The 12,122-nt window shown below is 33.9% G+C and overlaps 1 protein-coding gene across 10 annotated transcripts in view; it reads left to right on the top strand.

Moving 5' to 3' along the window:
- Positions 1 to 12,122, top strand: part of BIRC6 (baculoviral IAP repeat containing 6) — a 210,533-nt gene that overhangs the window by 119,060 nt on the left and 79,351 nt on the right. For all 10 annotated transcript variants that reach the window (XR_006343615.1, XM_043918289.1, XM_043918288.1 and 7 more), the window contains 8 exons: positions 718 to 814; positions 963 to 1,157; positions 1,986 to 2,186; positions 5,715 to 5,994; positions 7,291 to 7,547; positions 7,798 to 7,906; positions 10,089 to 10,310; positions 11,306 to 12,086. Coding sequence is in view for 9 of the 10 variants with exons in the window: in XM_043918289.1 (XP_043774224.1) it covers positions 718 to 814; positions 963 to 1,157; positions 1,986 to 2,186; positions 5,715 to 5,994; positions 7,291 to 7,547; positions 7,798 to 7,906; positions 10,089 to 10,310; positions 11,306 to 12,086 (2,142 nt within the window). In the remaining variant the exon portion in view is untranslated. The remainder of the gene's footprint in view (positions 1 to 717; positions 815 to 962; positions 1,158 to 1,985; positions 2,187 to 5,714; positions 5,995 to 7,290; positions 7,548 to 7,797; positions 7,907 to 10,088; positions 10,311 to 11,305; positions 12,087 to 12,122) is intronic.

Here is a 12,122-nt window from a genome sequence, read left to right as displayed (position 1 = left end):
AGTTCTTTCCTTTTCCCTAGAAATAGTATAGTTGAATACCAACATGTTCTACATAGAAGTATATACGAAAATTTAATATGAGTGTTTTTTTTCAGGCTTACGTTGCATATTTAGTTTCCTTTCAGTTAAAAGGGGTTAGAGTAATTTTAAAAGAGAAATAGGTTAGAATGTTATTACTTTTTAAATTTCCTTTTTAAAAAATGAGATTTTAGGAGCCAGGGTGATTATTTTACCTTCTAGTCCATTTACTATTTTTTCTTCCAAAAGCAGGTTTTAAAATATAATTTCTTAAAGAATCTTTTATATGTCATTGTATAACCATCATTTTCATAAATATGTATTGAATCTGTATATATATTTCCCCATTGGAAGATATAGAGGTAAATATTTGAGAAGGCTACATTTTTAAAGGAAAGTACTGTCTAGTGGAAAAGGAAATCAGTGCACATTAAGGTAGAAAATGATAATACTAGGTAAAGACAGACACAAAAAGTGCTGAGTTCAGAGAAGAGACTGTTCACTTAGCTTCTGACACAGGCAAGAGTTTTAAAATATTTTGGCAGACATTTTTATTAAGTGATTTAGGTTAAGGTTACCATTTTATAATAATTAACTATAAAAGAATGTTATATTCAGTGAAACTTATTTGTCCTAATTAATAGGAAATTAATAATCACCTTTTAAAAATCACAGCATACATGTATGGTTTTTTTTTAGGGCTCTCTTGCTACTTGCCAGTTATCTGAACCATTATTGTGGTTCATTCTCAGAGTACTGGATACTAGTGATGCCTTGAAAGCATTCCACGATATGGGTAAGGCAAAATTTCCAAAACTGCCATTTAAATGTAATCGTTAAGTAGTACAGTATGTTCTTATTTTGGTAGTCTTCTGTGAGAGTTGACTCGGTGTCAAATCATCTGTGTTAAGATAATTTTCATTTAGTATTCTTTATAAATTTAGGTGGTGTTCAGCTCATTTGCAACAATATGGTTACTAGTACAAGGGCTATTGTAAACACTGCAAGAAGTATGGTATCAACTATTATGAAATTTCTTGACTCTGGTCCGAACAAAGCTGTTGACAGCACTTTGAAAACAAGAATCCTAGCTTCTGAGCCTGACAATGCAGAAGGGATCCATAACTTTGCACCCCTGGGTAAGAAAACAGTTATTTCATCTTATGGGTGTGTATTTAAATAATAGTTAATTGGCTGGTATGAAGCGAAAGTAGTTGTCAAAATAAATTGATTGTGTTATAATATCACCATTTTAATTACAAACCATTGATTTTGAAGGCACTAGTTTTCCAAACCGTCTACTGATTAGAAGGAAGTTTTTAATTGTTCTTTAGTAGGAAAATTTGTTTTTATTTCTGAGTTTAAATAGACACAATTTGTGAAAATAAGTAGTATAGATTCTTATGTCAGTTTTCAGTATAAATGTTTGTTTTATAAAGCTTGTTTCTCCTTATTTTGAGTGATTTTTTTTTTAAAGAAGTTTAACATTTGTATAGTTATTCATTTTTCCAGTCTACATAGTTTCTTTTTGTATTTTTCTTTGCATATTTGTAACTCACAAACATTGACAATTTAGAATAAAGATGATTATTTTCAAGTTTATGTTTTATTATCAAGTATATTTTATTTTATTTTCAAGGCTGTATTGAACATTGCTTTTTACTTAAATCATTTGAGAATTACTGTGCTCGCTTTGTTGTCACTTGTTTAGTATTCATTTGGCATGTTAGTATACAAAAATTAGGGAGCAATTAACACTGAACTTGTCACCTTGCCAGTTGACTGGATGTCCTGATTATTTGTGAATATTGTGACAAATTATGCTAAGTATATTAAGTGCATTCGTAATATTAAATGTTCATGTTTTTAGCTAATTTCTCTAGCGTAGCTATTGTGATTTGAATAGTTCTTGATGCTTTATTAGCTTTCTTTTGCAAGTTTTTATTTTATTTGAAATACTTCTGTAGGTACAATCACATCTAGCAGTCCCACTGCCCAACCGGCTGAGGTGCTTTTGCAGGCCACGCCCCCTCATAGAAGAGCTCGCTCTGCTGCTTGGTCCTACATCTTTCTGCCAGAGGAGGCTTGGTGCGACCTTACCATTCACCTTCCTGCAGCAGTGCTCCTTAAAGAGATACACATCCAACCTCACCTGGCATCTCTTGCAAGTGAGTAGTAATTTGTTTAAAGATCCATCATGAAAATAAACTATAACATATAGAAACATTTACAAAATAAGAAATATACTTAGCAAACAGTGAAAAAAACTTAGATAAAATGTCCAGATTGCTTAATTTTGAACAGTTTAATATAATATTTAACATTACCACCACATCATTTACCATCAAATGAACTGGCATGACTATTCTCCTGAAAAAATAGAATGTGTGATGAAATTTAAGGAAATATATCCTAGGTGTATATTATTTTGCCTTTCATCTTCTCCCAAATTTATGGTACTATAGTATTAAGATAAAATGAGTTAGTTTGCACAACTGTAGATAGCTTTCTTAGTTTTTCTAGTCTGCAGTCCTAGCTCTGTAATGTGAAATTAACATAGATTCCCTTCCCATTGTAAGATAATTACTTCTGCAAAGAATTTTTTATTGTAATATGTAGAGTGTGATATTTTGAGTATTATGACCTTTGAATTTTTAATGTTTTGAGTATCATCCATTTGATGCATTTTCATTTAATACATTTTGTTGTAACTTTGCAAGGGAAATAATTAATTGTAAAAAATAAAAAAAAAATAAGTTATCCATTAAAAGAAGAATGGGCTCTTTCAAGCATTCATGAAGAAATATGAAGTACTATTTTACATTTGTGATGGTCCCCAAATTCTTTCAATATAAATATAATGATTTATACAGAATTGTTGAAGTTTTGACAATCATTATCTTCATTGATTGATTCTCATTGCTATCATATGTCACTCAATAATTTAATGAAGATCTATGGGAAATTTTGTAGACTGCTGGCATATTTGGAAGAATAAACTTTTACACTTATTTGCAAGAGTAGATTATTATTATACCCTAAAAGAGTTGTAGAGTCTGTCCATACCAGATTAAAATAGATATAATGAATAAAATGACAGAAAAAAAGTAGATTAATGCAGTGTTTTGGCAGGTCAAAAGTAAATATATTACATGGCAAAATATAAGTCAGTACAACCTCCAACAGTATAAGACTTAGGAGATAATCTAAGATGAGGAGGAAACTGCTTTTTTGGGAAGGAGAAAGTGGCTTTGAATTGTAGGTAGAATTTATACATAGTAATTTGGACAGGAAAGATGTTACAACGGAGGACTGTACATTACGATAAATCAATAGATTACATGTTTTCTAACACAAATGTGCTTAATACTTTTGGTTTGAGATCAGAGCACAAACTAAAGGTATAGTGTTTTCCTGTAGAAATAGCATAGCCTTTAGAATCAAAACCTGGGCTTGAACATAAAATGTGCCCTTTATTCATGTGAGGGTTTGGATTATTTAATCTCTTTTTATCAGTTTGTATTGGTAGAGTCAAAGAGATTATATAATGTGGATAATACTTTAAGATTAAATTTAAAAATTTTGTGACTTAACCTAGCTCTCTGTGCAAACCAGGGGTATAGTTGACATATAATAAAAGTTACTTCCTGATTTTATAGTTGACATTTAAAATCAAGTTTCACAGGTTGTTTTAGTTGATAGATAAATTTATTAAATGTTCTTCCATGTTTGTGAGAAAGAATTTTCCCATAGCAGCTACCAGTTAATTACTTCGTTGTATGTGTGTGCTCAGTCATGTCAGACTCTTTGTGACACCTTGAACTGTAGCCTACCAGACTCCTCTGTTGATGAAATTACCCAGGCAAGAATGTTGGAGCAGGTTGCCATTTCCTACTCTAAGGGACCTTGACACCCAGGGATCAAACCAACATCTCCTGCATTGATAGGCAGATTCTTTACCACTGCAGCACACGGTTACTTCATTCAGTTCAGTTCAGTTCAGTCGCTCAGTCATGTCCGACTCTTTGCGACCCCATGGACTGCAGCATGCCAGCCTTCCCTGTCCATCACCAACTCCTGGAGTTTACTCAAACTCATGTCCATTGAGTCGGTGATGCCATCCAACCATCTCATCCTCTGTTGTCCCCTTCTCCTCCCGCCTTCAGTCTTTCCCAGCATCGAGGTTTTTTCCAATGAGTCAGTTCTTTGCATTAGGTGGCCAAAATATTGAAGTTTCAGCTTCAGCATCAGTCCTTCCAGTGAATATTCAGGACTGATCTCCTTTAGGATGGACTGGTTGGATCTCTGGCTAGTCCAAGGGACTCTCAAGAGTCTTCTCCAACACCACAGTTTAAAAGCATCAATTCTTTGGCACTCAGCTTTCTTCATGGTCCAACTCTCACATCCATACATGACTCCTGGAAAAACCATAGCCTTGACTAGATGGAGGCCCTTTGTTGGCAAAGTAATGTCTCTGCTTTTTAGTATGCTATTTAGGTTGGTCATAACTTTTCTTCCAATGAGTACGCATCTTTTAATTTCATGGCTACAGTCACCATCTGCAGTGATTTTGGAGCCCCCCAAAAATAAAGTCTGCTACTCTTTCCATTCTTTCCCTATCTATGTGCCAAGAAGTGATGGGACCAGATGCCATGATCTTAGTTTTTCTGAATGTTGAGTTTTAAGCCAACTTTTTCACTCTCCTCTTTCACTTTCATCAAGAGGCTCTTTAGTTCTTCGCTTTCTCCCATAAGTTGGTGTCATCTGCATATCTGAGGTTATTGGTATTTCTCCCGGTAATCTTGATTCCAGCTTGTGCTTCATCCAGCCTGGTATTTCTCATGATGTACTCTGCATATAAGTTAAATAAGCAGGGTGACAATATATAGCCTTGACGTATTCCTTTTCCGATTTGGAACCAGTCTGTTCCACGTCCAGTTCTAACTGTTGCTTCTTGAGCTGCATGCAGATTTCTCAGGAGGCAGGTCAGGTGGTCTGGTGTTCCCATCTCTTGAAGAATTTTCCACAGTTTGTTGTGATCCACACAATCAAAGGCTTTGGCATAGTCAATAAAGCAGAAGTAGATGTTTTTCTGGAACTCTTGCTTTTTCGACTACTTCATTTGACCTCCTTAAATTTTAGCAGGAAATTATTTTAAATATTCTGAATGTTTAAATTTTGAAAGGCAAAAAAGGATCAGAGGTGAAAATTTCTAAACTCAAATGTGTTTAAAATCATAGCAATATGAAAGTAGTGAAATAATGAATTTGTGAAAAGGTACTTTTAAAGTCACATTCTTCCTGAATTATATACAGCTGTAAACCACAGCATACTAATCAAATGCCCCACTTTGCTGGTGATAATTCTGAGAGTAGAAATAATAGAGTAATTGCCTGTTTTTGTTTTCTTCGAGAAAATGAAGTATATGTGGATTGCATATCTTCAGTTAATCTGTTTTTTAGGTTAATGTTATAATTTTTTATGTACAATTTTTATTATACTCTAAATTTCATATAATAGCTCCAAAATCAATTATAATTGAAGTTAGCAACAAAGTATGACTTAGCATTTACATATTCTTTTTATGACTTCATAATGAATATAACTGAAAGCTGCCATTTTACTGTAGTTGCCATTAAAACATGAACTTGCATTTACTTTTTCTTTAGTAATTGTTCGATTTTCTCTTTCTGTAGCCTGCCCATCCTCAGTGTCTGTAGAAGTAAGTGCAGATGGAGTAAACATGCTACCATTGTCTACTCCTGTTGTCACAAGTGGTCTTACCTACATAAAAATTCAGCTTGTGAAAGCTGAAGTAGCGTCCGCTGTCTGCCTTAGACTCCATCGTCCACGAGATGCCAGCACACTAGGCCTCTCACAGATCAAATTACTGGGCCTCACTGCTTTTGGTACCACTTCTTCAGCAACAGTTAATAATCCCTTTCTTCCATCTGAAGACCAGGTATCCAAAACAAGGTATGTAGTTCCTCATTCTTAAGGAAAATCTTTCTGTGCTTTTCATGAAATTTATTCTGTGGCTTCTTTGCTTTTTTTAAATTAGAGTTTAGAAAATTCTTTGTTCCATAGATTTCTAAATAATATCATAATTTTTTAAGTGTAATAAAGAATAATTGCATTCTTTGTGTTTAGTTCTTTAATTCGTTGTGTTTAATGCTTGAGATGATCTGTGATGTGCTTTATGTGGGTGTGACTTCTTTGAACTGTAGTCTTACGTAAACATTTCCAAATGCCTATCCCGAAAAATATATCTGAATCAAACAAATTGACCACACAGATAAGCACCTGGTCTGTTATCTAGTAATTCTTAAGTTGCCAGTCAGTAAACGGTTTGATTTGAACCATACAAATTAATACAAACTGATCAAACAAAGAAGGACCTGAATGTGTCCTTTAATTTACATTCTTTTGATAAATTTGGATGGTTGAAAATTTTATAGATTGGTTTTATTGTACGTTTTACCTGAGGAAAAAAAATGGGATTTCTTTTTTATTTTCAAGCTGCTAGGTCTTTTCAGTTTTGCAATTCTGTGATCCTGTGCTGTTTATATTTATGCATATGTGTATATACAAAACTATTTCCTGACTAAATAAAAAGCAAGTTCATAATTCCTAAAGGCGACTTGTACTTAAGTTTTTTTATTTTTTATGTTATAGGGGAAACTTACTGTGTATTTAACTCTTATTGATGTTATAGTATTCTAAAAATATTCTTTTTTAAACATCGATTGGTGCTACCTACTTATGAAATACAACATGCTGGTTATTTTTTCTGCTTTATAAGGCACAAATTTTTTTCACCACATATCTCCTCCTTTTTTTTTTTTTTTTTAAAGATTCTTTGCATGTAGTCCATTACAGAGCATTGAGTAGAGTTCTCTGGCCCAGCAGGTTCTTAGTAGTTATCTATTTCATATATAGTAGTGTCTGTATGTGAATCCCAGTCTTCCAGTTTATCCCTGGAAACATAAGTTTGTTTTCTGTATCCATGCCTCTGTTCAGTTTTGTGAGTTTGTTCATTTGTGCCCTCCCCCCTCTTTTTAAAAATAATCCACATATAAGTGATCCCATGTCATTTTTGTCTTTCTGTGTGTGACTTCATTCAGTAAGAGAGTCTGTCATGACAGTCCATCCGCAACCTGCTGATCTTGGAGAAATTTTGTTTGATCTTGGAAAAGTTTTTACTTCAGAAGTCTGAAGTAATTTAAGCTACTTAAATTAACCCATAAGCTGTTGTTGTGTTTTGCATTTCAGTATCGGATGGTTACGGTTATTGCATCATTGCCTTACTCACATAAGTGATCTGGAAGGAATGATGGCAAGTGCAGCTGCACCCACTGCTAATCTGCTGCAGACTTGTGCTGCCCTCCTGATGTCTCCGTACTGTGGAATGCACTCACCCAACATTGAGGTTGTGCTCGTCAAGATAGGACTTCAGTCCACTCGAATTGGCCTAAAGCTTATAGACATTCTTCTGAGAAATTGTGCAGCATCAGGCAGTGATCCTACAGGTGACAATTAATTTTGGTATTTGAATTTTTACATATCTGCAGAGAAATAATATTTGAACTACTATGTTTGTGATTAATTCCGTTTCCAAAATTAAATTCCATATGGCTTCATTATTTTTGGAGTTTGATTTTTTTTGTTGTTTTTGAATTTTATAGAAGTTATGTTTAATGAATAAGATTAAACTGAGCGAATCTTTTAATCTCATTTGCTTATTTAGCAAATTTTTCCTTTTGATTCTCTTTTTGCAAGATTTGAATAGCCCTTTACTTTTTGGAAGACTGAATGGACTGTCTTCTGACTCTACGATAGATATTCTTTACCAGCTTGGAACAACTCAGGATCCAGGAACAAAAGACAGGTATGTGGTGATCTCATTTTTCACATGAGAACATATATACACATAATCTCACACAGTGGATGTTACTAATAATGCTTTTTTTTAAAGATCTTTTTGTAAAAGTTAAGCTTAGGTATTACTAAACTTACAGAAATAACGGACTGTTGTGTCTATATTAGATACCTGGACTATTTTGATAATAGTAATGTTTCACTGATCATTTATATTATCCGTTGACATCTTTTCATTAGATTCTTTCCCTTCTTTCTCCTGCTTTCTACCACAAAGTGAAACACTGTCATACCGAGTAAATAATACTGATTGTTTCACCTAAATGTTTACTGATCTTGCAGTATAGGTAATTTTAGGTAAGTTTTACTAATGTAGTTCTTCCTCGATGTCTTCTACCTCCAAATTCATAAGGACTCCAAGTATCTTTGAAACGTGTTTTTGTTTGTATAAGTAATATGAATTAACTTTACGCTGGAGACTGTTTTCCTGAGTTAATATCCTTTTAAGTATGTTGAATATTTTATATTCAATTAAGATTCTTTACTTTTATTAATTTGTATTTAAAGTGAAATCATTTGGTATGTTGTTAAACATCTTACTTCATGAATTATTAAGAGATTATTAATTTTTTGGTGGGTTCTTACTCATTTTACAGCTGTTCACCGAGTAGTTGGTATATGTCTGGCATTGTGCTAATACTAGAGAGATCAAGTTTATTCAGTCCAGCTTGGGCCCTCAGGAGTGGGGAGACAGAACAGTGTCCCTAATAAGGGGAGATTTATGTAGGTCAGGCTGAAGGGTATGAATTAGAGTGCCTGGCAGGGAAGTCATCTCAGAAAAATTGTTACTTAATCCCTGACAATGTAATAGCTTTCATTAATTTTAGACTCATTGTGTTCATGTACTCTGGGTTAAAAATATTTAAAGAATATATTTAACAAAGTAAAATTAGTTTGTCAGATAACTTCAAAATATTGAATAGGCTGACTTCCTTTCCATTAAACTTTTGCTTTATATAAACTGTATGGTAACTATATTGTATTTTAAAATATATTGGAGTATTTTTTGACAAAGTGAATAGTAATTTATGTCAAATTTGAATCATAATGATTAATAGGGTTAAAAATATGTGCTAAATATTTTTCTAGAATAGGTTTCCTGCAGTCTTGTGGTTATTTTATTTTTAATTTTTTTATCATAAGAAGAAATTGTGCTTAAAATTACTTTCTTAGCATAATGCAAATATAGCTATTTCAGAATATTTTAGAATTGATGTTAATGACAAGATTTTGGCTGCTGTTTTTCTAGGAAATGTTACTTTTCCCTAATTGTCTCATCTCCCTTCTTTTCCTATGAGTTTTCCTTATTTCTTGTCATATGAAATTTAAAGTATTTGATCCTTCAGTCCTTCAGGGTAGGGAGAGAGATTAAGTGGTATTATATACCTTCCAACTCCCATTTCTTTTAACCTTAAGCAAAGAATCTTGTGCTCTAGACATTTAAAAGTAAACAAAACAAAGATAAACAGTGTTTTAAGAACTTGAAAATAAATCTATCCCCCACCCCTTAAAAATACTAAGTTCAAAGCATTATTGCTTTAAAAAGTCTTTTGCTTTCATTTTGTGGTCCCCAGCTCTAGGCAATGGAGTGTAGTAGGGTGGCACTTGGAAACGTATGTGTGTTGAGGCTGTTCGCTTGTCAGAATGCAGGAGGGTGGGTGTCTGCTACTAGTATTTAATACTTGGGGACCAGAGATGTGAAACATGGTATATTGCATGAGATTCTGCACAATGAAGAGCTGACCCCCCCCAATCACTGCTCTATGATATGTGGATTTATTATAAACAGAGTAAAAACTTAGACTATAAAATTAGTTTTTTTAAACTGTCTGTCCTGTAATTCTAGAGATTTATATGTTCTGCCATAAATGAGGTAAGAATCAGTATTTATATGCTGATTAGATGAGATATTGCAAATATTTTCATCACTTAAATAGGTATTATTGGAAAATTAGAATTACTTTGACATTATTGATTGCATAATTCCTTTTCCCTCCTATTTTAAATTAAAATTACTGAGAATAATCATATATTATTCTTATATATACATTGCTTACATGCAGTGGCAGTATTTATCTGTATTAAATGTCATCTGTAGTATAATTGATTATTTGCATTCATCTTTTCTTAAGAATTCAGGCCTTGTTAAAATGGGTCAGTGATTCTGCAAGAGTGGCTGCTATGAAAAGAAGTGGCAGGATGAGTTACATGTGTCCTAACTCTTCATCAATAGAGTATGGTCTTTTGATGCCATCTCCTTCTCATTTGCACTGTGTAGCAGCAATTTTGTGGCACAGTTATGAACTGCTGGTAGAATATGATTTACCAGCACTGCTAGACCGGGAGCTCTTTGAGTAAGTATGATTTACGAAATTACTTTTCTCCCCAGTATTAGATCACTTTAGGTTTTTACTTGATAAAACAGCATTTTTATATGCTTAGTTGTATAAAAATAATGAAAGTGCTAGATAAGTATAAATGATATCATTTTGAAATGAGATGCTACTCAAATTTAATCTTCATGTTTTAAGAAGCTGTGTTAGTGTCATTGCTGCTTTTCCCACCTAAATTTGGAATGTTCAGTGTATTCTGCAGTTCACATTGTTTATTCTCTTTTGTAAGTTTACTCACCAGATTCTTTTATCTTTAATATACAACTTTGGAGGGAAAGTGTAACTAGAAATTTTAAAAGACTGCTTTAGACAGTTCTTTACAGTTGTTTGTTTCTCATTCTTTCTAGACAGCCATGATTGTTCTTTTGACTAGTAGTTTCCACTTAAACCACATTTCTTCACCATACACAGTTAAGGCTTTATTGAGCTGACTGCCTAATAACTTTAAGTCTATGGCAAAATATAATATTTATTTCTGAAGAGTTCCGTGACTCATAAAAGGTCGGCCTTTTGTTCTCTAGTTTGTCATTTTCATATTTGCTTCTTTTATTTGGCATAATCCATGACTTATTAGTGAAGCTCACTAATAGTTTTCATTTTGCAGACATGAATTAAAGCCATTAATCATGTCAAATTCAATCTAAACATTTCTTTGCTATACTTTTTTCATTATTTTCTGTATGTCATTTCTTTTTTTAGGTCACACAGAGAATGGTAGAACCATTTTGATATAGATCTCTTAGTTTTCTGTGTTCATCTTGCAAGTCTTACTTTAGCCTGCTGAAGTACTTAATGATGTTTATCAGAACCAGTCTTGCTGAGACATTATAATGTCGTAATACTGAATGTTAAACTGTGTAATTTTCATCAGAGTGATTTCTAGTAGAAATAATGGACAGTGAGGTCTTTCTAAAAATAAGTGTATTTTTTTTAACATGATATCTTTTATTCCCTAGGTTACTTTTTAACTGGTCCATGTCTCTTCCCTGCAATATGGTTTTGAAGAAAGCTGTGGACAGTCTGCTTTGCTCGATGTGTCACATACACCCGAGTTATTTTTCTTTGCTCATGGGCTGGATGGGCATTACCCCTCCCCCAGTGCAGTGTCACCACAGACTGTCCATGACAGATGATAGCAAAAAGCAAGATCTCAGTTCATCTTTAACAGACGACTCTAAAAATGCACAAGCGCCTCTTGCCCTAACTGAATCACATTTGGCAACCCTTGCTTCCTCTTCTCAGTCTCCAGAAGCTATCAAACAATTATTGGACTCAGGTTTGCCTTCTCTTCTTGTGAGGAGTCTGGCTAGTTTTTGTTTTAACCACATTTCTTACTCTGAAAGCATTGCTCAATCAGTAGATACTTCCCAGGACAAACTGAGGCGGCACCACGTTCCACAGCAATGTAATAAGATGCCTATCACAGCAGACCTGGTTGCTCCTATTCTTAGGTTTTTGACAGAAGTTGGCAATAGCCATATCATGAAAGACTGGCTTGGTGGGTCTGAAGTCAATCCACTGTGGACAGCACTTCTGTTTTTATTGTGTCACTCTGGATCCACCTCTGGAGGACACAACCTAAGTGCCCAGCAGACCAGTGCAAGGTCAGCTTCTGTCTCCTCAGCTGCTACAACGGGATTGACTACCCAGCAGAGGACAGCAATTGAGAATGCAACTGTTGCATTCTTCCTGCAGTGCATTTCATGTCACCCTAATAATCAAAAGCTGATGGCCCAGGTAAGAATCGAAAAACTAACTTATGTTCCAGGTGTC

Source organism: Cervus elaphus, chromosome 11 (assembly GCF_910594005.1).
Source record: "Cervus elaphus chromosome 11, mCerEla1.1, whole genome shotgun sequence".
Lineage (NCBI taxonomy): Eukaryota > Metazoa > Chordata > Mammalia > Artiodactyla > Cervidae > Cervus > Cervus elaphus.
This window is presented reverse-complemented; position numbering and strand designations above follow the sequence as displayed.